This window comes from Emydura macquarii, unplaced genomic scaffold (assembly GCF_026122565.2).
Source record: "Emydura macquarii macquarii isolate MOO-44397 ecotype Brisbane River unplaced genomic scaffold, CSIRO-AGI_Emac_v2 contig_2676, whole genome shotgun sequence".
Classification (NCBI taxonomy): domain Eukaryota; kingdom Metazoa; phylum Chordata; order Testudines; family Chelidae; genus Emydura; species Emydura macquarii.
Window position 1 is genome coordinate 19,450,713 of NW_027132813.1, and position 26,298 is coordinate 19,477,010.

Sequence of the window (26,298 nt, forward strand, 5' to 3'; positions counted from 1 at the left end):
CTTCCTGAAGGAGTCCAGACCTACCACCATCCCTCCTTACTAGCTACTGAGCTATTTATTTAAGTTACCCTTTGACGCCCCCACACATCCACACTTCCTTTCTTTGTTTTTGCATTATCTCTAGCTAGTTGACAAATGATCATCTGGAGGAGAAGTGAGCTTAATGTTTTCTGGATATGTACTACATTTAGTCAGTTCTCTTACTCTAGATTTGTAGCACTTTGTATTTAGTACCATCTTTGTAAACCTAAAATAAACTACAGGAATCCTCTGCATATAAATATTTGTAAACAAATAACCCAAATATATTATAAAAGTCTGTGGTAAACCTAATTTGTACAGAAGCCATACATCAACATCAGTTACAGACATTATATCAAAACACAATAAACAAAAGTTTCATATATAAACTAACATATATATATATGTTATAAGTTATATGTTATATATATAAGTTTCATATATAAACTAACAGTTTAAATATAACTAACATTCATTATTTAAAAAGTCAGCTCCTTACAACCACTTTCTATTCTCTGTTTATAAGGTCTTGTCTATACTAGAAAAATAAGTCAACATATATTATGTCGACTTCCAGTGGCTGATGTACACAGTGCTCTCCTTGGGTTGATGGAGTGTGTCCTCACCAGCAGCACTTCTACAGACCTCAGGGGCAGTATGGGGGGAGCTCAGAGACACATCTTTCAGCTCCCTGTTAGGAGCCCCTCAGTCCCAGCCACGAGCCGGGGCAACCACGCGGGGACTTCTCTCTCCAGTTACAGCTACAGCTGGGGGCGGGCTGCAGCTCCTCACGTCCTGTCCAGTCTTGGCTCTGAGCTGGGAGCAGGCTGCAGCTGCCCATGTCTGGGCTCAGAGCCGGAACCAGGGCTGCAGCCAGCTACCGGCTGTGATCTAGGAGGGGAGAAGTCCCTGCACGGCTGCCCTGGCTCCAGGCAGGACCAGGAATGGGGGAGCTTCTGCCCTGTTTCACTGCTAGAGCAGTGAAATTGACAAGTATGACAGCCCCTCCACCGCTCTAAGGGGATGCAGTGTCTACACTGACACTGTCACCCTAGCTCTGCCGACAAAAGCCCTACACCTCTCATCAAGGTGGTTTTATTTTGGGGTTTTGTCAGTGGGGAGGTGAGGATAGCATGTACACCAGCACTGTTTTGTCGACAAAAGTTTACTTTTGTTGACAAAAAACTCTCTAAGGTAGACCAGGCTTAAGAGTGCCACTTCAGATTAATATGAATATAGTAGCATCACATTTAGTTATGCAAATATATTAAAAGCATCTCCTTCACCCACAGCACAAGTCAAATATTTGTCACTCTGAGCCAACAATAGTAACTGATCTCTTGAATAGGATAATTAAGGACAATGGAAAAAAGAGAGGACTACCAGAATATGTGTTTGTGGAACATCCAAGCTTAACATGGACATCAAAATCAATAAATTTGTGTCCTGGACACCAGCAGCTATTATATTTTCAAGTTTAGAAGATACAAAGCTTCAAGTTATCAGAACTATAGAAATGTAGGGTTCAAGTTCATTCCCCCACAGTGAGTAAGGACCAAGTAAGCCTGCACTAGACTATCCCTAATGGATATATATCCAAACTGTTCTTAAGAGTCTACAATGATGGGAATTCCACAACCTCCCTTGGAACTCCCTTATAGCAGTGGTATTTGCACTTCTATATAATCTTTCATACAAGGTTCTCAAAGCACTATGCTAAGAGTGAAAAGATACAAACTAGTATTAAAACCAAACAGAAGTAATTAAAGAGATAATGGTTTTACAAGTCAGATTGTATTTTAAAAAATCCAAACAGTGAGAGCCATGTTATTTTGAAAAGTACTCAGCGCGGGACTCTTTTCCAAGGGAGAAAACAACTGAGTCCAAAGCTGAGCACTTCCTATATTCTACTCCTGTGCCGTTTTTTTTTTTTAAATCTCACTCAGAAGAACAAGATAGTTGTAAAGTTTGAGACATACAAGTTTTCAGTGTTGTTTAAAAGGCCAAGCCGCTTAAAAAAGTATCAGAAATGTAAGCTGCTTCAGCATTTTCAACTTAAACCACACTTTTACCATTTAGAAAAAAAAAATAAAGATAGAGTCCACCTAGGTTACTTATAAAACAATGCAATATATGGCCAAATACTTTTGTTTGCTGAGCATACATGAAGGTCAGCATTTATACAATTTATTCTGAAGAAATAATTCTTGAACAAGACACCATACAAGTAATATTGAAAAGGGATGCTAAATTTTAAAAAACACTCTCTCTCATATTATAAACATCTCTGTTAATTACCACCAGAAGCTTTGAAGTTGGGTTTTTCAACTCTCTGGATATTTATCCTGTAAAACACATCTGTATTATTTTAGAGTTGCTTAATAATTTCTTTGTCCATACAATTATCAGGGCCAACCTGGCAAAGAGTATCCTCTGTGGTTGATGGCCCACTAATGCTCCATGGGCTTCCTGTCTTCCCTACTTGTGAAAGCTAATTGCTATCCCAAAGTCAAAAACATTAGTTCCATGGTCACTGAAGGGTAACACACAATTCCATCATGCCCCATTCCCAAGAGTGCAGCTTAACTTCCATATCGCTATTCCCTCCCCATGTCCTAATAGGGGACACACTGTGCCCTCCTAAGTAAAGCCCACAGATGGAAGGATGAATCAAACAAGGCATCTTTCCTCTTTCTTTAAGATTCTACTGAAGGAAGGAGCGATCTAGACCTGACAGGCCATTGCAGGGGTTGGGTACAGACTTTGTGAGGGGAAGCTTGGTTAGACAACTACAACATGCCCCATTCCCCAAGTTTAGGGGAAACTGTTCTGTCCTGTAAGGGACTGATAGGGGACAGGGGGAAGAGGAGGGGAGAGAAGTGGGATTTTAAGGGTTGTGTCGGTGGCAGGTTGGAATAGGCCATGGGACAAGCCCTCAGACACCTTCAGTTCCTGGAGTTGACCACCTTTTAAAAATGGATTATGTTTTTCCATTGCAAAAGGATATCACATGAAAGTTAACCTTTTCCAGGTAATTTTCATAGGGCGAGTAAGAGGCAAGTGGTAGTAGAAAATGTGGATCCCACCCCACTCAGCATTCAACCATGCAAGAGTTCTCCACAGGATCCGGGCAAGGAATAGAATGTGGGGAAATGCCATGCTGAAGAAGAGGCAGTTAACCCAACTGCCTTCAGCACAGGAGGGAGAAGTCTATATGTGGAGAGGCCCCTGCATATGCAATGTAGGGGGTATGATGTGTTCCATGAGAATTGGACTGAAAGTAAACTAGTTGAGGAAAAAAGTCTGCAGCTCAAAAGACAGCATGCTCTTTGACTGGCAACTCCATTCTACTTATTGACAGGAGGTAGAGGCAAATAGATGGAAACACCAGGGAAGGTAGAGTCTAATGAACGTGAAAGGAAATGAGCTATCAGCCAAGGTTTGGCAGAGAGCTATGCAGGTCTGAAAAATACTAGAATTCTTAGCATAAAACGCTGACCAGCAAAACCTCAATTTAAGCTTCTTAGGGTAGAGTCCATACGTTGCATTGTACTTCACCAAGTACACCAGTGCTGCTCAGCAGTTGATATCTCAAAAATAAAGTTCCATCCAACTAAAGATGACCTTTAATTCATCAGTTCTTCTATTAGTTGCTGTGCTAAAATTATTCAATTATAGAGTTGGAATGACACCTACTAGTTCTGAATTAATGTTAATGGGAATTACTTAGGCAAACAGGGAGGACAGCATCCTCCCAACTCCACATATTGAGAAAAAGTGATGGATACAAACCTAAAGAATTTGGGTTTGAAGAAAATACTACTCTTAAAATAATGCATCAACTTCAAAAATACACCAGACAACTAACAAAGAGCAGAGAAATAATTTTTTTTTCAATTTTATATTGTGCTTTCAATAGCACTTTGTAAATGGTCAATTTCTCTGCATAGTCAGTTTATTTGATTTGGGTGGGTCTCTCACAGAGACAAAGAGAATGCACATTTTAAAAATAAGTACAATAGAACCTCAAAGATACAAACACCTCGGGAATGGAGGTTGTTTGTAACTCTGAAATGTTCATAACTCTGAACAAATATTATGGTACAGTACCCTGCAGTCAGTGTCTTCTAGCTGACCCTAGGAGAGATCTCTGCAAAGGTAGCACCTGGTAGCACTGCCTGGTTTGCAAGCAGCTCCCTGCCCTATTCCCATTTCTTGCCTTTGGGCTGAACTGGGAGTTGCAAGGGGGGCCCTGCCCCACACACTTGGCATTACAAGCCCCAGCCGCCTCTCCCCAGGGCTCATCCTGCTCAGTGCACTGCTTGACATGCTCCAGAGGCAGCACGTGGCAGGGGGTTGGTGCCAGCTGGCTGCTGGTGCCCCTACCTCCCCTGCCCCTTGGATTCCCAGAGGTGCTGGCAGATTCTCAGACTGCAGCCATGAGCAAAGCTTGGGCCACATCTGTGCACATGCTGTGGCCCTTTAAAACTCCTCCAGAGTGCAGATCCCTCCCTCTCCAGCTCCAGGCCAGGCTTTGGCTGCAACCTTCAGTTCCTTGTCTCAGCAGGGAGCTTTTATTTCTGGGCAGGGAGTTGGTGGTGGTGGTGAAAACAGCATCCCCGTCCCAGTGGATTGGAGTGGGAAGGTGTGAAACAGTGCCCTTGGCTTACAGGAACAGCACAGACCCCCGACTGTTTCTGCTCTGCATGACAACCTTGTAATACAGGCACAGTATTTGCTTCCCCACCCCCTCCCCTTCTCTGCTGCCTGATTGTTTATTTCCAGTTTCACAGAGTGTTCAGTTGACCAGTCAGTTCACAACTCTGGTGTTTGTATCTTTGAGGTTCTACTGTAAAAAAAAAAAGCATCTCTAGAAAAACTGGCAGAGGATTTCTTGGGGGGAAGGTATAGTATGTGACACTAAATACTTTAAAAAAAATTTGAGTAGAATCTATTCTGAAGCTCTTGTACTGAATATGATAGAGAACATAAGACGACCAATTCTGACATAGGAGAATCTCTGAAATGAGGGTGATGAGGGCCATAAGTACTTAGATAGAAACCTTAAAAGATAAGCAAGACCTTAAAGTCAAAGTGGGGCTCTTCTGGACACACATGTAAAAGCCCCAAAAATAAGAGGACTAAGTTCAGGTTGTAAGCCTTGCTGAACTCCAAATAAACCAAGGTCTCTCAGATTTAGCAGAAAATCCAGACAGAATTAGGAATATCCTTCTCTCTCCCTCCCTCTTCTAAATACAACTAAAACCTTCCTCTGCAACCTCCTCTTTCTTCTTCCTCAAAGTATATTCAACTGACCCATGCACCACGATGACCCATTTTCTATCACAGCTATTTTTTATCTTCTCTTCCTGGAGGAACCCAAGAGCCCATGAGATTAGAAAAGAAACCAGCTTCATGGTATGGACACTGCTATAGTGCCAGTGGGATAGCAGGAAAAATAAGGGCTTGTTTGACATAGGATTGAGGGCGTGGAGGACAAGGACAAAGGGACTTCAGTTTTTAGCAAAGGTAGGACATAGAATGAGCAATTCCAGTGACAAACCAGCAGGAGATAAAATCTGGTTCAGCTGGATGGAAGAAAAATCAAAAAGGTTTGTTTTGGTAATTGGCTAATTTAAGAATTGAGGGCAGTTATTTTATTCAGAACTATTTCTCCCATCCAATATGTTTCTCTTATTCCTATTAAAGAGGTATTCTTGTGTAATTTAGGAGTTAAAATGACAACTACATTATGTCTCCCCAGCTGTTCTATTCAACGATAATATGTGTAGTTTCCTTTGGTCTTACAATAGATTTCAACATTAAGGATGTGAACATTTAAACAAAAGTTGTCCGACACACTGACCTTCCCTTATGCTGCTCTACACTCAATCTGAACACCCCTCGCCCCCCATTTCATGTTCTACAGTGGCATGACAGCATCAGTACTAACTCTGAATTTTATGACAACTACTTAAAATCTAATGGGGTCCACCCAATTATAATACTTCACTTCTGGTTTACCATTATCTGAGTGTCACGATTTTAACAATGAACATATTTTGTCATGTAATATAGCTATCTGCTCAACAGAAATCATTTACAACAATCTAAGATTTTTAAGATTTTGATCAAATGAAGCTGAGGATTTGCCCCCATAAGTGCATTCGAAATCCATTTCTTTTGTGGCAGGGTACACAACTATCAAAGGGCAAAAAATTGGGCTTTATACTTTATATGCAGTTTTAATCAGCCACTGATTTTTCCTCATATTTTAATTGAATGAAATTTTAAATATCAATTGGATGGCTACCTACTTAAAAATCTAATGGAGTGCACCCAATTACAACATTAATTCTTCATAAGAGATACCTTAACGCCAATACCAAAAATAGCAAGAGAAACATTCAATTTTAAAGCTGCAGTGTTATATTTACATATAGACACAAATTTAACTTTAAGAGGCATTACAAAACGTATGTCATCTTATTTATTATGAACAAAAAATTAGATTTAAAAAAAAATTAAACAGTGATCACTCCACAGCATGCAAAGCATGATGTCTGGCTGTTAAACAGATGATGCCTCATAAATCTGATCAGAAAGGAGAACAATTATTTGGACAGATTTACAAGGCAACATCTATTTCGTTAACACACAGCCTTACTAACATGGTAGGCATTTATTCTTACACTTCATGGAGCAGTAATTCCAAGTTTAATTTTAGTTTTATAGTACTAGTATCAAGGAGGCAAGGGAGGAGACATTTTAGAAAGATTTCCATTACTAGTTCAGAAAAAAAAAAGTTACAGTTTTTCTATTACAAAAACCTTCTATAAGTGGATATAAACCTAAGTCCGTTCCCCTAGAACTTTTGCATAAAAGACGCAGGAGTACGTACAATCCTGAAGGCAATGCTGTATTTTTGAATTATAAAGATAATTCAACATATGTAGTAGCTTTTTCACTAGCAATTGTTTTCAGTGATCACTTCTAAAATGACTCCCATCCACTTATAAGCTCTCAAATGCACACAAATTAATTTTATGCTGGTAATTTCAATTCTACTGCATGTATACACAATATATATATGTGTTTAAAAGAAAAATTATAATTGCAGAATTTAATGAATTTGCTGTCCTATGAAAGCTGGAGAAAATTCTCTTTTCACTGTCCAGTTATTTAAAGTATTACAAGCCTAGACTGCATGTCAGGAGTGATCATTTTTATTTGTTAAAATGAACATGTTTAGACTTACTAATGTCAAAATAAATAAGCTCTAACAATAACACTATTCATTAAAACAAATAGAAATAGAAATCTGAAGTATGAAATAAGGTACTAGTTTCCAGAAGAAACCTCCTTACATCCCCAAAATTGCTAAGGGATGTACCCACTCCTAAAGTAAAGTCATTTTCAAAACTGCTTCCAGACCCCAGAAGCAGGCTAAGGGCAACTAGTCCCCATCGACAGAAGCTCCAACTTGGGAGGTACCATGTGAGGAGCTCTGGCCCAATCCTCTTCCCGGCAGGAATCATCTGACACCAATGGAGCCTGTTTGGAGAACAGGAAAGTAGACAGGCTTCACTGCGACCACCACAGCAGGACTGACAGATGTGCTTAACACATTATTACTCTACTATAAATGTACACAAAATAGTGCCCTGATGTTTGGCTTACTAACACAGAATGTCACGCTGTATGTTACTAGCCAATATCCCTTCCCCCCCACCCACTATGTGGGCAAAAGAAGCTAGTCTGCCACAGGAGAGCTATTGAGACTACCCCACCTTACAAAACAAGGTGCTTGAAAACCCAACCAAATGTGTCACTACATTTTAGAGGTGCTACAACCACCAGGTATCCACTGTTTCTGGAAGGGTACAACCCCCCCCCCAGCCCACCCCCATATATGTCATATGAAGAGCATTATAATGCTAAGATTGTTTCATCCCCCCTTATAACCTGCACCTATCTAGAATAGGTTAGGCACTTGGGGAAGGGGAGCAGGGGAGAAAGAAACACTGATGCTTTGTCTGTAGCACTGCCAATCCTGGTAAATTAAACACAGCTTCCCTTCAGCTCACACAGAGCAGATGCTGCCCCTGCAATGCTCCTGTGACTGACATAAAACAGCAAACACAAAGCCTAAAAAAAAAAATCCATGTTAACCTTTGCAAATGAAATGTGCCCACAGGGTATCCAACTGAAACACACACAAAACACCGCTCTATTAGAAAACACGGCATTAAACCCCATTTTCAAAACAGCAGCAAGATGTCAGGTTATAGTACAAAAGCTATTTACCAGGATCAAAGTCAGGGATGCGAGCTTGATATTCTGCTCCGACCCGCATTCCTACATCTGCAATGCAAGAAAAAACAAATGCATTATTGCGATTATCTTTAAAGGGCGGGAAGGTGAGAAGACGGGCGCTATTTAAATGCAAACAACTGGGAAATTCAACGGTCTAGGCGGACTGCGCTCTCAATCCGAGGCCACCAACAATTTTGCACGTTCAAGGGCTGCCCGCGCCTGCCACCCGCGAGCCGTGCTCTTCGAAAAGCCTCCACCAACCACCCCACCTCCGACCACAGCGATGCGAAATAAGAGACCCCGCCCCACGGCTTCAGGTCTATTACTTAGAGGAGGTAGGTGGGAGTTATTTACGGGGATGCAGGCGGTCCAGCGCCGCCGCCGCGCCCCGCACCGCCACCCCAGCCCCACATGTGCAGTGCGGGGCAGCGCACCCCACACGCACGCACGCGCTGCGCTGCGCTGCCTGCGAGGCGCACACGTTAGCCGCGGCCAGGCAGGGGAGGAGGGAGGCGCCGCCGCCGCCGCCGCCGCGCGCGCAGAAGGCCGGCGAGACGCGCAGTCTGGCGCGTTGGCCGGGCGCAGGCGGCGGCGACGCTCCGGCCCTGCGCAGCGCAGCGCCCCGCCCGGCTCACGCTCGCCCCAGCGTTGCTCGGGGGGCGGCGGCGGCCCCCGTTAGGCCCGGCGGGGGGGGATCCGCGGCTCGCACCGTGCTCGTCGCCGCTGTCGCCGCCGCCGCTCTCCGGCTCCGAGTAGTGCCCGTTGGAGGGGCTGCTGCTCTTGGTGCCGTTGGGGGCCGCCCGGCTCTTGCCCCCCAGGAACTCGGTTCCCTTCTCCATCATGCCCGGGGCGGGGAGCGGCGGCGGCGCTGCCCGTCGAGGGGGAAAGTTAAGACGCAGCCGCCATGTTGCCCCCTCCCCGCCCCCCGCCGTTCCAGTCGGCGCCTCCGCCCCCTCACGCTCCCCCCGCCCGGCGCCCCTGCGCAGCCCACGGATCCCTCCGCGTCGGGCCGGCCGGATCTATCCCAGAGGAGGCGGCGCGGCGGTATGGCGGAAGGATCATCATGGTCGGTGGCCCGTGACCATTCGCTGTTTTCGTCCGATCTTCGCCGCTTGGGAAAGAAAGAGCGCGCGCGGGGGGAGGGGCTTAGAATTCGGAGGGGGGGGGGGGGGGGGGATGGGATCTACTTATCGTCTGGCCGCGCGAGAAGAGGGCGGGGCTGGGGGGGGGGCTAGAAGTGACCTGAGAGCACTGCAGCGGCGGCACAGCAGGGCAGCCTCAGCAGCGGGAGGGATGTGCGGGCCTGGGGAGATCGGGTGGGCGAAGCGGAGCGGGAAAGCGCGGGGGGGAGATAGGGATTGGGAAGAGATGCAGGCTGTGAGCTGTGCCGGGGGTGGGAGGCAGGCAGGCAGGCAGAGAGCTGTGCCCTGGGGGCTGGGCTGTGTGCAGGAGGAGAGGAGGTTGGGGTGGGGGTCAGAGGAGGAGAGCAAACAGAGGATGCCTCTGTACAAAGCAAAGTAGAGGGCCTGAGCTGTGCGCATCGGTCCGGAGATGAGCACGGTCATAGAGTAGGTGAGAGCTGAGCCGGCTGGTGAGAGCCAAGCAAGGCCCAGGCGTGGAAGCTGCATAGAAGAGGAGGCTAATTAGGGGCTGCAGCGGTGCATCCAGTGTATGTCTGCCCCTTGAGCTGGAGGTATAATTTTGAGCTCCAGGAGACATGTCCACACTAGCTCTAATCCTGCTAAAAATAGAAGTGGAGCTGTGGTGGTGGGAGGAACTAGCTGCCCTGAGTACAATCCCATCCAGGTACTAGGTATGAATTCAGGCAGCTAGCCTGTCTGACACTAAAGCTGCCACAGCTACCTTTCTGTTTTTAGCCCACTAGTTCAGAGCTACCATAGGTATGTTTCTTTGACCTGGAAATTACTCCTGTGGCTCAAAGTCCAGACTACCCTGGAAGCTCTGCAGAGTTAGGGCAGCTGAGCAGGGTGGAGGTGGAAGGCAAGCTCTCTTCAGGGTTGTGAGGAGCAGTTCTGCACAGTGTGGGGGCTAGGAGAGAGCTCTCACAGATGATGGGCACACAAGGTATGACAGAACAGAACTAGGATGAAGGAAGGGGAGGAGCAGTGAGGTGAGTGAGTGGATGCACAAGTAAACATAGTTTGGATGCCTACTAAGAGTTTTGCTTTGGAAGAAAGCCATCTTGGCACCTAGGGTCTGGAGTTAGACACAGACTGATGGTAGAGGACTTGCGCGAAGATGAAAGGTAAACTAGGGAGTGGAAGTTAAAAGTAGATCACAATTTGAGAAGGGAAGAACTGCAAAGGGGAGTAGTGAGTTCAGGTGAGAATGCTAAATTGGGTCGGGGCATGGGGTGAGAGTTCACAGGAGATCAGCAGAAACTGATAGGAAGAGCTGATCACAGCATCTGAGAGGGTGACTGGGTCAGATTATGCAAGGGTGACATGAAAAGTCTACAGAGTTGGGTGTAGATCACAACATAGAGCTGTGCAGACCAATGGGCATGCTACTCCTGCCAAAATTAAAACTCATTGATGTCCATGAAAGCTCAAGATTGCACATGTGTTGCAGTAGAGAGCAGAGGATGGGGCATAAGGATTTTAAATTTACAATGCTAATCTTAGGAATAGATAATGGAGGTGGGGAGTTGATTCTCATGACTCATTTCTTTTGATATGGTAGAATTTTACACTCTCTTTGACTGGATTTAAATAACTACAGAAGTTGCAACTCTGGAGAAGTGAAGGCCTGGAAAGATTTGTAAAGCATGGGTGAGCTCGTGAGCAGAACTAAAGGAGCAGCATGAAAAATGAGTTGGCAGACCAGTAGTTCCAAGTGACATACACTTTGTGCATGAACTATTGCTTTATTTTTCTTTCCGAACTTTGCATGTTTTCTTTGTTACATGGAGCTCTTGCTCCCAAATGCGTTGTTACTACTTTCCATTTCATGTGGATGTTTGCAAATTTCAAGATGGTCAAAATGAAATTCTAAAGCCAGAGTTTCATAGAGATTGAACTTCAGAAATGCTAAAAGTTCAATTTGTCACTCATGCTAAAAACTCTTTAGTGTTTTTGGGTTTTTATATATACACACACACACACACACCCATCCCTATCTGCATGAATGTGTGTGATATAGTGGTGGTTATGCTCTGCGTTTCCTTCACTTTTAAAAGTTTTTTTTTTTTCCTTCTAATAATAGATGGCAGATAAACCCTGACTAGTCAGCAACATAATTTGGATTCCCTTCACGTGAGGCATACAGACAACTTTAAAAAGTGTGCACATGGTTTTTTGCCCTGATAACCATCCCCAAATGCATGTATCATGGGTAAAAGAAAAAATAAGATTGTTAATTTGGCTGCCTATTGTGAGCCCTGGATGAAAGTAGTTCTAGAAATCTGGTGGCCCATTAAAGCTCTTCCTGGCATAACCAGAACCATGCATTTCCCTTTTGGCACTGTCAGTCCATATCCAAGGCCTATGTTCTACATCCCCGACCTTCCTGACTCTGAACGCTCCATTAAGACAACTGTATTTGGACTATTTTGCATACACCTAGCGGAAGGCAGGACTGTGATCCAGACTAGACTGGGAGAAGTCACCAGTGCCTGGTGTCAGAGTTCCATATGAGCTGTGCAAACAGATTTGATGAAGCAATATGAACCTTTTTGTTGAGATAACAAACTGAACAGTAAACAAAGAAAAATGGCTGGTTGGATGCTATGCAATGGATGAGCTGGACAACAAAGAATATTGCCTGTACATTAGCCAGGGGGTTGTGGAATAATCTCAAGGAAAATGGTGAAGCCACATCCATTGGCATGTTTAAAACTAGAGACTGATTAAAGCACTAGAGTAGACGCTCAATAGCAACATATCCGTGCCCTTTTGCTATGTTGCCCCTAAGCAGCAGTTGCAGTTATGGGGAGTGTTGACAATTCACAGTAGGGAAAGTGTGCCCAGGGGAAATGTTGCTCTTAAATGGCAGTTGTTCTTAAAAGTTGTTACTGTAAACAAGTGTCTATTGTATATAGTTTATAGGACAGCCCTGGAAGAGGTGTGGAACAAACTAGATGGGACCTACTCAGTCTTTTCCAACTGTATGTCTCTGATTCTATTAAAGGTGAACACCATGTTCTGCACCCCCATGTTCACCCTTATAATGTAATTGTGTATTGTTTAATGCAAAGTATGTCATAAGATATTTTTTGGAATGCTCATGATGTACTGAACATTATTGTTATAGTAATATGTTTGTTACAGTGTCATGTGTATGGTTATGTAGTATTTGCTATGTAATATTCCCAAAGATGTGTCCTCATGGCTTGGAACATATCCAGGCAAAATTTTCCAGGAGCAAAGGGGTAGTTCACACCACGTCAAAGCTTGTATAGGAGAGTGGTACTCAAAGTGGGGATGGATCATAGGGGAGCCCGGAGCCGGGAACAGAGCCGCTCCAGCTTTAAGCTCCCGGGAGATGGAAGCAGCTGCTGCCCACCTCCTGCAGCAGTAGCAGTATCTCCCTGCTGCTGTGAGGCACGCTTCCCGCACTGCTGGTGCCCTTGTGCTGCTGCTGCAGCTGCTGCCCCCGCTTCCTGTGCTGCTGCCAGTGTTTGCTACTCCCCACTGCTACTGATGCCCCACTTCCCATGCTATAGGCCCTGTTTTATTTCTGAAAGGGGAGGGTTCAGGGGAAGGGAGGGGCACGATTGTTAGGGGGGTGTTTCCTGGGCTGTAGGCCCTGTTTTTTTTTCCTGAAAGGGGGGATCGGGGGAAGGGGGTGTGAGTGTTAGGGCCTACAGCGTGGGAAGTGCCCCCTAACAATTGTGCCCCCCTTCCCCCGAACCTCCCCCCCCCCTTCAGGGAAAACACAAGGCCTATAGTGTGGGAAGTGCTCCCCTGTTTTTTTCTGAAAGGGCCCCCCCTTTCAGAAGGAGGAAAAGGGGGACGTGATTGTTAGAAATCCATGGGGGGCTCCATTTAAAATTTTTGAGAACCACTGGTATAGGACAAACCCAGCAGCTTTCCAGGAACAAAGGACTGGCCTAGGCATCAGCAAAGAACCAATAGGACTCTCAAGTGATTCACCTCCCTTACTTTGGCCAGCTTGAAGCCCTGATGAGGTAGTGCTCACTGACTCAGGACATGGATGAAACCATACAAGGACATTATTTGTCACCTGAACGGGGGGAGGGGAGGAGGGGCAAAGCCCCAGAGGGGGGAAAGTTGCCATGCTCTCTCTCTCCAACCTCCATCTACAAGTTTGTAAGATTGCTGATAGTGTTAAGCTTAGAGTAGAATGTGTTTAGCTTCTGTTTCCTCTTGACCAAATCTGACTTTCTATCCTTTGACGTATAATCACTTAAAATCCTTCTATAGTTAATAAATGTTTGTTTGTTTTATCTAAAGCAGTGCATTTGGTTTGAAGTGTTTGGTAGACTTCACTGGGAATAATGAGGCTGGTGCATATCAATTTCTGTGTTAAATTGACAAACTTATGTGAGCTTACATTGTTCAGTGGGCAGCACTGCACATTGTAGGATGGAAGTTCCTAGGGTTGCATCTGGGACTGGGGATAGTGGTTGGGTTCGTTCTGTTGTATAATTTAAAGAGTGGCTGGCTAGAAGCACTCATTCAATTAAGAGGCGCTTGGTTTCTGGAGGCATGCGTGAATAACCCAGGAGTGGGGTTTCTCACAGCAGATCAGGGTAAAGCGGGCTCCAGAAGTGGGGGATTAGGGTGTCTCAGCCATTCACCAGTCCAGATTGCAGTAAAACTAGGGAAATGTCACACATCAACTTTCCAGTTTTCCAATGACTGCTTATGAGATAAGGTTAAAAATGGAGATAAATCCAATGTTTGCTTTGTCAAGTAGAGGACTCCAGCATTGCTGAGTAACAGATCATTGCAAAGAACCATAGTGGCAGCGTTGGGAAGAACTGACCATAAGATTCTAGAAAATAAAAATTGATTCCAGTGCGATTATATGGAAAAATGGATGCTGCAAGAGTTTGCTTTGACAGGAAGCTGATCTGTTCCTGTTAGTTAGTTTGAGGAAATGTTCAGAGAAGATGAAAGTGGAATTGGGGTGGTGCATAGGCCTGGTGCTGGTGCTGAGCATATGGATGAATTTCAATCTTTATGCATATTGAGAATGGCTTCTCCCATATGGACTTTTTAAAATACTCTTCTAAGCAAAATAAGGGAAACAGTGCTATAAAGGAGCAGTAGAAAGCAGCTAATGCGCAAATATCTTGTAAGATATATTCCTCCATTTCTGAAAATCGACTCAGTAGAACTAGTAACAACTCTTTAAAATTTTGGCCAAAACATCTTAAGTGGCAACTAATTTTGGGGGACCCACTCTTCGAGTCAGACACCTAAAGGCTGATCTTTATTGTTTTATTTTTTTAAAATGCTGAACATCCACATCTCCAACTGAAGTCTATAGGAGTTAAGGGTCCTCAACACCTCTAAAAATCATCTCCAAGGTGTCAAGTTATGAATTTAAAATTAGTAGACATTTCTGAAAATGTTGGTTTAACTGTTTTGTTGAGGCAAAATCAGCAAATAGAGAAAAAATTAGATTATATGCCAAAACTGCTGATATAGTACAACACCAGCTTGCTAACCTTCATCTGACTGAAATACTGGTAATCCATTTGTCCCTGGTAAGAATGCTAGCTGGTTTTAAAGGTGCTATATTTTAATTAATATAGGCCCTCTAAAGCTTGCCAAAATTCTTTTCTTGGGATCCTAGGGCTCAGAGACATGAAGTGCAATCTGTATGAAACCAGCTGGCAGCTTTACTGGGCACAGGGGAGTCTCAGTGTAGTTTCTTTGAAGCCAGCTTTTTCATAACTGACCAGCCTGTCTTCACTGAACCCTGGTATAGTAACCCAGAAGGCACTTTCTTTTCCTCTTTTTAGATATCTGTTGCCAACTGATCAATATTGTTTTTAACCAAAGATTTTGGGTCACTAAAAAGGTCTTTGCTGAATTTAATTGCATTAACAACCTATGTGATGAACAAGGTAGTACATAGGTGAATCAGGTGTACAAGAATGCAAGAACTGTCTATTATATTAAAATATTAGTCTCTTGAAAGGTAGACTTGTCAAAATAATTTCCTGCACTGCAATATAGGACCTGCCATACTGGATCAGACCCAAGGTCCATCCAGTCCAGTATCCTTTCTCTAACAATGGTGAGAACCAGATGTTTCAGAGGAAGGTGTAAGAACCCTGCAGTAGTAGTAATACCTTGCTCTCTTATAGCATCTTTCATCAGTTGATCTCAAAGAGCTTTTCAAAGGAGGATAGCATTGTTATCCTTATTTTACAGATGGGGAAACTGAGGTATGTAGGGTGGAAGCAGTGGCCCCCAGCAGCCAAGCCAGGAGTAGAACTTTTGAAACCCTGGCCAGTCTTCTGGCCACTAAACCACACTGCCAGTATTCTCCCCACCTGGTCACAGCCTAGTCTCTTAGACTTAGGCTTAAAACCTGATACACAAAGTGTGATATCCCTTCAAAAATTTTGCTGCCATTTAGTATGATGATCCTGAATATTCTTGATATCCATGTAAATATCCAACCCCTTTTTATATCTTAAGTTTTGGGCTTGATGACTTCCTGGAGCAACAAGGTCCCATAATTTAATTACATTGTGCAAAATTATTTTCTTTGATCAGTTTTGATTTTTCCCACTTAATTTCATCTAATGCCCCTTGCTCTTGTGTTTTGAGACAGGGAGAACAGACGTTCCCAATCAACCCTTTCTATACCACTAATTATTTTATATATTTTTATCATGTCCCTTCTAACTTTAGCATATTACTTATTACAACCTGCTTAAACTTTTTAAAAGACTTTTATAGGGAAAACTATTTGTTTTCTCCTAATACATGCTTAACATATTACAGACTTTCTTACCTCTATGCCAAGCCCTGTTTTGCTTATCTATTGCATGGCCATTGGAGATTATAGCTACTTATTAAACAAAGGCAAAATGTGTATACTTTAAGAAGAACAAAATCTTTAAACAGCTGAATTAAATGAATTACATGCTCTCTGTTGTGCTTAAATTGACCATTTTAATACTCTTGCCCTGTAGTGCTCCATTCTGATCTGTCAGCCTGTCAAAGGCTGTATACTGGAAACCCTCCAGTGACTCAGCTGAGCATTACTTCCTGAGATTTTTGAGTAAAGGTATTTTTGCCCTCTTATTGTGAACCAGTAATAGAAAAGGTGCGTGCTGTGGAAATATTTTTATTGCAGTGTAATATAGATTATTCTCTTTGCAACTATTTCACTTCATAGAAATACTGTTTAAGGCTTAATTTTATGTAACACGTCTTTTTATTCCTACTAATTATATTATATATCCCCCTCTTCCCCCATCGGGTTAGGTGCTTTACAAAGAGAATAAATTAAGTCCTCTGCTATGAAGAGTTTACAATCTAATTAAAATGTGATGTAACCAGTGAGTGTAACAACATTGAGAAAAACAAGGGCAGGGGGATGAGGGAAACAGTAATACACATTTTTACATGCTCTACAGGCCAATTTGAGAAGGGTGTTACATGCATAAAAAGAGGCATGGAAGAAAGTATGAAGAAAGAGGTGGACAAATGGGCATCTGAGGCTGGCATTCTTAATGGAGTAAGTACCTGGAGCAGCATACCAGCACCTTGTTCATGCTACATTGTTCTTCAGAATTTAGCCACTTTTTTTTTTTTTTAAAGAAAGTTTCTAACCATTACAGTTGGTGAAATACATTTTGTATTTGAGGAACAGGGAGGAGTAGTAAAGGGGCAAGTGAATACAGTGGGCATTGAGACTAGGGACAGGGGAATGTTGGAAAACAGGAGACTGGGGTAGAGGGAGCTGATTCCTGTAAAGATCTGAAATCTCTGTGTGGGAGATGAGGGTGCCCAGCATTATGTAGGATCCCCTTTCTTGCTGAAGAGGGATTTAGAGTTGAGTGTTCACCGTAGCTGCTATCTTGAGAAAAGGATTAGGAAATAGCACTGGCTGTAGGTGAAAAAAGGTTCCTGAGGTATTTTAGGTGTTTTACTTTTCCTTCTACAGTTCCTCTAGGCTTCAAGAAGACCTTTCAAAATTTCCTAGAAACCACTGCATCATGGAGCTGTGCGATAGGTATCTAGCAGGTAATGCAGTTGCATAATGTAGAACAGCACTAGTGTGGAGGTGCTGCAACACTGCAGGTGAAACTGTATGGCTAGTTTATGGATATACTGTACCTTTGTTATTTACGTTAGTGTTGTTCTACTGATTCAATTACCTGTGGTTGAGTTCTCTAGTGTAGACAAGGCCAGAGAGACTCCATTTTGAGTATGTCTGAAAGATAGAATCATAAATTGTACCAATGTAACTTCTAGTTATGATTTTTTTAAAGATATAAATAAGATTTGTTTTCCCATATTTAATTAGCATTTCAAAATAGTTTCACTAGATCTTTCTAGGAGCATGAGTGGTGCTGAAAAAATCTAATTTCTTTAAGAAAACAGAACATGACTTTTATATAATACTTATTTTGGGGGCTTTTAACTGATGCTTTCAAAAAGAATGGTTTTCTGTTCTCTGTTTCTGTTTGAGGAGCGAGATTGCATCAAAATACAAGACAAAAACAAATCTATATAATGCTAAATTGACATGGTAAAAATCTGGATGTCACCAGAGACTGTTAGAAAATTGGAATCTGTAATTCTGCACTAGAGGAAGACATTACTGCATGTATTTAGGGCCAGTCTAGGCTAGGGAAATTTAGCATTAAATTCCCATTAGCTCTGTCTCTGATTCTGTGGCACCAATTGGGGTTTCACCAGATTCCAGCATTTTTACCACAATGTTTATTAAAACACGGTACAAAACAAAAACAGATCTATAGTTAAATTGACAGGATAGCAAAAATGCTGGATGTCACTGGAGACTTTTCTACACTAGGGCTTCTACAATAGGAAACTTTAGCAAAAAGTTCCTGGTGTAGTTCTGGTCTTAACCAGCACATTAAGTATTTCAATAGTTAGATAAAGTTTGCCTGGGAGCATAAGGGTTCCTCAAGAGTTAAAGTCTCATCTGGGATTTTCATTGTTTTGCTCAATAAAAATATTCATTATTCTTCAGTTTTGTGTATCCCCTAAGTAGAGAGGGTTTATTTCTTCCTAGTTCTTTTATGTTCTCTGTTTAATATTTTTGTAATGTGGTAGAGCTTAGAAATCCCATTGGGGATCTGGGTCTGATTCTTCTAGATACTCTATGTTCATATAAATCAAAAGATAGATTTAAACTCTATGGGACATAAACTAAGTCCAATGAGATCCACTTATGCATAGACAGTGCAGTGCTGCCTAGCTGAGTTACGATGCCTGTGTAGTTTTTTAAAAGTATTAATCCTAGTTATATTTCCCCCTAACTTCTCCCGTTGTGCCACAGACTACACCCATCTTTTGGTGCATGTGAATACATTTGGGCATTGTGGGGTGCATAATTTTTTTAGTTAGCTCTGATATAGCGTTATAGTATGTAGGAACTTTGATTTAGCATACAAGCATTTGTGACAATTAAGCTGGAACTATTGTCTCCACTCTGCATCACAGTGTCAAAGAGAGTATATAGAGGAATCCTCTTGTGTTTATTTAAAACACTTTGAATCCATCTAAATCATCTATATTAATGACTGAACACCTATAAATGTGAGACTCTTTATAAACCTAGGTACATGGTAATGGTTGAGCTAAATATATCATAAAATATTAACCAGGATTAGAGAAGACATAAAAGGTACAGCAGGCAGCCAAGTGTTTACAGAATTGATATAAAATCTGAATTGAGCTAAGTTAATATTACTCACGAGAGGCCAGTCATCCAGATGAGGAGCTGGAAGAATTCTAATAAGACTTGATCAGAATCAAAGTAGATGAAGAACTTGTATCAGTACAGACAGTGTTAGAGAAGAACAGTGAGAGATCATTTTAGAATCAGGTGACATTAGTCCACATTTAAAAAAAAAAAAAAATCGAGACAACCTGGCTAGTTAATACCTATTAAAAATACACAGGGCATTATTTTTAAAAGCGCTTCAATGACTTAGGCACACACATCCCATTGAAATGCACTGTTGAAAATTGTCTTTTAATGGGACTTGTGTGCCTAAGTCATTTAGGTACTTTTGAAAATACCACCTACTGTTAAAGAAAGAAGCAATGTTCTTATTATATACAAGGCAAATATTATCAAAAGCAATTTAACCTGTCAACATGACAAGCTATAAGAGGTAAAATGTTTGATGAAATGTTATATCAACTAAAGACATTCAAATTAAGTGACTAGGAAGAGAGAAAAATACTGCTTTTATGAAAGGAAGATGTTATTTTTGCATGACCTTTTTGTGTTTTGGTTTCAATGTACTAACAAAAGTTAGAGCATTTTAAATCCTAACTACAAAAATAACTAGTAAAATTGTAAGATAAGACAGCCACTTTACAATAAATATATCTTTAGAACAAATTTGTAAAGATACATAATACAGAAGTTATAAAACACATGCGCTGTGTATGCATGAATTTCCTCTTTATTTTACTGAATATTTTTAATATTGGATAGTCTAAGAAAGCTCTTAGACGACTATAACGGTAAAGTTTTGGCAGTCGTCTTATCAATGTCAGGTTTAACGGTATGGTACTTTTGTCCAGAGGATTCAGCCAATGAACCATATGACTTCCATCAAATCATTTTAAATTTTTTTTAAAATGAAGCTAATGATTTTTTGGAGAAGTTATTTGAGTTTGAGATTACCTGCTGAGTAAAGCCTATCAGAAATGTCAAGAACAGGCCTTCGAGTTTGTATGACATTTTCTAGATTTCCTGAGTCAAATATTAAAATTTAAATTTGCAGGAAGTATCACCATCTTTTTCCTCAGTTGTAGATAAGCCTTTTTTTTGCCTGTTATCTCTTCTGAAACAAATACAAACTTTTAGTGACTTCCAATGTCAGATACCTTCCCCCCACTACCTGGTGGAAAAATGTTTTGCACTGATATATCACCTTTCAGCTTAGCGACACAAATCATTGGCAAAGCTGTATATAGAACCCAAGCCTCTGGATGGCCAATCCCAACATCAGTTCACACTAGATCACAGTTGATACTCTCAATTGATACAGTTAATTAATATCTTTATACCACCATTGTGCCCACAGTTCAGGAAGGCACTTATGCATATGCTTAAATCCATCCCCATGCAGGAAAGCACTGAACCACATGCTTAACTTTTAAGTCTGTGCTTGAAGTCTCTTGGTCTCATGCCTATTGCCATAACCACACATTCACCATGGATAGATCAGTGGTTCTGGAGCAGGGCTGCAAGCACAGACTGGTGGGATTCTGCAGTCATGCAGAGCTAGGATGACCAACTCCAAAACTTTTGCATGAAGAAGCAGATGCTCTTGAAGGTTTATGATCAGCTTGTCCTAACCCTCTAGCACCAGGACATAAACATTAGGCTCTGCTTGTCCAAGAGCGGATTACTATAACAAGGCATCTGGAAGATGGGTATCCCAGACTGCTCCAGGTCCATTGCTAACCAGTTTGGAGTTGGCAAGTCAACTGTGGGAGCTATTGTGGCAAAGGTTTGTGAGGCAATCAGGACTGTGATTCACCCAAAGGTGGTGGGCATTGAACTTTTTCCTGAAATAACTGCTGGCTTTGAGAGAATGTACTTTTCAAACTGAGATGGGGGCCATTGATGGGACTATATGCCAATTGTTTGCCCTCTGCAAGGAGCATATGAGTACATAATCTGCAGAGTGCTACTCCATTGTTATGCAGGCCCTGGTCAACCACAGAGGCAGATTCATGGACACTAATGTGGGATGCACTGGCAAGGTTGCATGATGTGAGGGTTTTCTGGAGATTGGGATTTTACCTTCAAGGACAAACTGGGACATTATTTCCACCAAATGACATTGTTATAAATAGAGTCAGTGCCCCACTATCATTCTAGGGGACCCTACTTACCTTCTGTTGCCATGGTTTATGACCAGACCCTGATTTCAGGGGATCTGGCAAAAGAAGGTTCAGCTACACACTCAATAGCTGTAGGATGGTGGTGGAATGCGTGTTTGCTAGATTTAAATCCCATTGATAATGCCTTCAGAACCATTTGGATGCCAGTGTCATCAATGCCATCTGTATTATTGTGGATTGCTTTGTGCGGCACAATGTCTGCAAGGACAAAGAGAACCTTTTCACCAGGAGTGAACTCTAGATAGTACTGGACTGCTGAACTGGTACACACAGCCAGCAAGTGCACCTGTCATTAGGGGGGCTGGATCCACACCAGCAATGGAATTCAGGGATGCTTTTTGCATCCACATAATGCGTTTGCATGGTCCAAAGCATGAAGGGAAACAAAATGGTATTTGTAAGTGTGCTGTTTCTGGGTGTAGGGTAGCTGTGGGGGAGGTTGTTTTAAATTAATTTATATTATGAATTTTGTAAACACTTTAATTTACCTCTTCATGCCATGTATTGCTTAATGTGCTGAAATGTATGGATACTTTTATAAAAGCTGGCCATGTACTTCCACTCACAGTTTATGGATTATTGTGATGTTTATTTAATTGTATTGAGACTGCCCCTGTTTTTCAACCCCTAGCTTATAGATTACTGTGATGAAGTTCCACTTAATTACATCCAATAAAACTTGCTATTGAAGCCTTGTGTGCAAATTCAATACTTTATTTTAACATGTATTAAGGTACAAAATGGCAATGTAAAAATCAGAAAGTCAGACCAGCGGCCATCCAAATGACCAACAAAATAACCGAACTCAGTAAACAGAGCATGTTAGTTGTCCATTTCATTTGCTATTTCTGGGTGTCCCCTGGTCTTCAATGTGTTTTGCACGTATGGGGTGTCAGTGGAGTGGAGGGATGGACAGGGTACATTTGTTAGTTTTATGTGCTAGAGTTCATTGCCTACAACTTGGTCGAGCCAACCCCTGAATTGTCCAAAGCTGCATAGTTTGCAGAACATGATAGCGTGGAGGGCATGGAACTGAAACTAAAGATGGTACTGGACCTTGCAGTCTGAGGGGTCATGACTTAAAGTAAGTATTTGAAGAGCTCCTTCTCCTGAGCTCTCGTCTTCACTCAACCTGTGGTCATACTCCAAGAACAGCCGTCAATGTCTGCTTGTGCTGTGCACCTTTCCACATTTCCTACATCCCTATCTTTCTGGTATTCAGTCTGCTCATTGTCTTATTCCAGAATCTGTCCCATCAACCCATCTCAAACTCTTTCTCCTTGCCCATTGTTGGAGGGTCCACTTCCCCAGGCTCCTAGTTTCTTGTATGTTCCCTGCAGACGTGAAAGGGCCTTGAAAGGAAAATGGAAAAACACTATTTTCTGACTACAATAAAAATTATATTTGTATTCTTTCAAAGGGGCTGCTTCAATTCAAGGTCAAAATTTGATACTTTTTAATCTATGAACTTTATTTTATTCACATAAAAAACAGGGCACTTCAGATGTCCTTTGGAGCAGCACACAAAGATATCATCATCGTAAGACACACACAAAATTCAATTGAAATTATAAATCCCCACAATTGTTCCTTGGGAGTGGAAGTTTTATAGTGGGGGTCCTTGTTACTAGCTCTTCACACAACACACAGTCAACCTGTGGAACTTGTTGCCAGAGAATGTTATGAAGGTGAAAACTATAACTGGATTAAAAAATGTTTTAGAAAAGTTAAGGCTATTAGCCAAGATGGTCAGCAATGCAACCCCATGTTCTGGGTGTCCCTAAGCCTCTGACCACCAGATGCTGGGACTGAATGACGGGATCAATCACTCAATGCTTGCCCTGTTCATTCCCTTTGAAGTATCTGGCATTGGTCACTGTCAGAAGACAGGATACTGGGCTAGATGGACCATTGGTCTGACTCAGTATGACTATTCTTATGTTCTTACAATCCTTTCAGGAGGGGCAAGCTCTGGAAGACATTGCTATTCTGGAGGTCCCTAAGTGGAAGTGAGAACTTCTTTTCCAGGCCAGTGGAGGACAGAGATCTGTGTATGCTGAGGAGATTTTTAGGCATCTGGTGACTGACCAACATTTCCAAACAGGGGGCTTATGATCTACAGAAATAGCCCAAATGAGCAGAGGAACATAACCCATGCTCCATGAGAAGTTTTCATGTCAGCCAACAATGGGTGAAAAATTATGGTAAAATCAGCAAGCTGTTGATTGAGCATGGAGACATAGTATAGCCTCCTTACAAGCACCCTGTATCCAAGGACAGATCTAACTAATTGCCAGCCATGGGGACTCCTAACACAGACAGACAGACAACCATGCTTTGCTGTAATCTGACCTCCAAATACAGGCATCTATAGATTAAATAAACACTCTAATATTGTTTGGACTTGTATTTCAGCCAGCTATGGGCCAAATACAAACTCTGTTTTGGTTTGGGTTTTTTTGAGACTCTGTACAGGTGGTCGGGGACAGTCTGGTGTGGCCAATTTACAAGGTGTGCTTTATAGCAGGGAGGGGTATGGAAGGCTCATAAGTGTAGTGCCCCAACCCATATTTCTAACAACCAGTGAGTAACCAGTAAAAATGTGATGTTCCATACTTGCTTAACTCCCCTCCCCTTTCCACCCCCCAATTCCTGGTGTCCATTTTGAAACCCATGGGGGAGTGGTGTTCCACCCTGAAGGAAGCACATATGACCCTGGCTTGTATTAATTTCATAGGGTTGTAAGACAGAAATCCCTCCCATTCATATATTAATAACAAATATGGAGGCAGAAACTTACCAGACTCTGGCAGCAATGCTTCAATGGGTGTAGATTCCACTATGGGCTGCTCCCCAGGGCCGTCTTCAAACAGCTCCTCTGAAGACAGTTCCAGGATGTGCTGTCGGCGTTCCAGAGGCAAAGCCTCTTCAAGCACTGGTGTCAGCACTGGGGTCACTTTGTGTGTTTCATCCAGCATCTGGCTCTTCTCCAGCAGTGTCTGTGATGGGGAATGGGGGGGTTAAGGATACCATCACTGCTCAGCAAATAGTCATGCACCACTGTGGGCTCAGTGCTTGGTGAAGTTCCCAGCACCCAGCTGAAATCCCCTTAAAAGAGGCAGGAAGCTAAGGAGTTCCCAGGGGTACCATTAGCATACTTGACTGTGCAGCAATCAGTCTTGAGGTGCTTGATTCTCTCTTTGCATCCCCAACACCACCAGCCACTCTGATATAGCTTTATAGACATGATCATTTCTTGTGTTCTTACTGAAGTCAAATAAATACCTTGTTCACCTTGTACCAGAGATTAAACAGAATCCAGCTGTGTTCCTCTGACTAGCTAGCAGCATGCTTGATGCAGGACTGCTTGTTAATGCTAGCTATAGCTAACACACATTGAGTAATTCATGTAGAAATGAAGTCTTAAATGCTAAGCAGTTGCATTTGAAACAGGAGGTTGGTTCCAGTTCCTGGGACCTATTAAGTGGGAAGTTTTGGGATGGAAGGGCTAAGAAACTCAGCCCCAAGGGATTGTGAGATAGCATTAGTTGATTCTCCAGGCATGAGTCTGGTGATCTAGGCTGGAGTGACATCCACACTGCAAAATTCCTGAGGGTGGACCCATGTCACAGCAGGACTTGCTCTTGAACCCTTACACCTAGCAGGCTCTGCATGCCTGAGGGCTTCTTAGGATGAGTCAGACAAGTTTGTGTGGAGCCTAGGTTTAAACATGAGTCTGAGCCTGGGTTTACTATTCAGGGAGAGATGATCTTTTTCCAGAAAGAGAGTAAACTGATTGATCTATTGCATATATACTTTGTTTTGTTTGCACCAATTTAAATGACTTTGAAATTATGTCTTTAACCTGATTGTCAATTAACACAATTGTAAATTCTAGTATAGACACTTGTCACAGGGTTCCTGGTCCCTTTAAAAGGGATCAGGCCTAGTCCTAGTAGGGACTGTTTAGCTCACTTGATTCCCCTGGGGCCAGGCTAATTCAATTAACTATTTGTCCCAGCTGGGGAAGGGCTTTCATAAAGAAAGGTGCTTCTATTTACAAACCAGGAGGTAATAAGAGGAGGTGGTAGAATAAAAAGAGACATTTTTGGTGAGCCCTTTTTGGGTTAGAGAGGGGAAACAATCTGCATCAGAGAAGCTCAGATCAGCTATCTAGGGAGAGCTGTTAACTTCCCTATCAGAAGGAAGAAGCAGGTGGAAGTTCCCTGGGGAGGACTGAGAGTTCACTGATAAGGGAAGCAGAGAAGTGTTACTGAGTGAGCTTGAGGCAAGCAAGACTTTAGGGAATTGGACTGGAGCTTGCTGTCCTGTTTAAGGAACAGGCTAGAAGAGAAACCCAGGTTAGATTTCCCCAGAGGAGCCTGGGAAATATGTATGCTAAATGTGTGGGACTGCAGTTTCTTCCTAGTATGGGGAAGACCTTGTTTTAAGTTCCTTCATTTGTCAGGCTTCATCTGGGACTATAGCTGTCCTCTACCTAGAAAGGTAAGCTGCATGAGTTGTGAGGAAAAGCCTGGGTAGGCAGTAAACTACAAAGGTCCCATGAGAACCCTTAGTGTGATATTTTGACTTTTCTTTTCTTTTCTGGGGTGGGGTTTGAAGCTTGTATGCAAATAAGGGAGCCCTCAACAAGGATGGCTTTTTGTTGACATCTTTGCAGTGATTGGTAGGATCTGCAGGGTCATATTCTTACCACAAGGTGGCATCAAGAGGCCTCTGCCTGCTATAAGACCCTATAAACATTTGTTCCAGGAATGGATGTATGTCTACTCTGAGGTTTACAAATGTTTGAGAGAGTTGGTGCTAGAGCCTACAGTTGCATTAGCTGGATCAATTTGCAATCCACTATCTTGAGTTCTAGCATGAT

The 26,298-nt window shown here is 42.6% G+C and overlaps 1 protein-coding gene across 2 annotated transcripts in view; it reads right to left on the bottom strand.

The window, feature by feature from the left end:
- Positions 1 to 9,433, bottom strand: part of RCOR3 (REST corepressor 3) — a 33,133-nt gene extending 23,700 nt beyond the window's left edge. For both annotated transcript variants that reach the window (XM_067565017.1, XM_067565016.1), the window contains exons 1-2: positions 9,047 to 9,433; positions 8,329 to 8,385 (exon numbers count right to left, since the gene is read on the bottom strand). In XM_067565017.1, coding sequence (XP_067421118.1) covers positions 8,329 to 8,385; positions 9,047 to 9,179 — 190 coding nt within the window. In that variant the 5' untranslated portion in view covers positions 9,180 to 9,433. The remainder of the gene's footprint in view (positions 1 to 8,328; positions 8,386 to 9,046) is intronic.
- Positions 9,434 to 26,298: the final 16,865 nt, after the last annotated feature.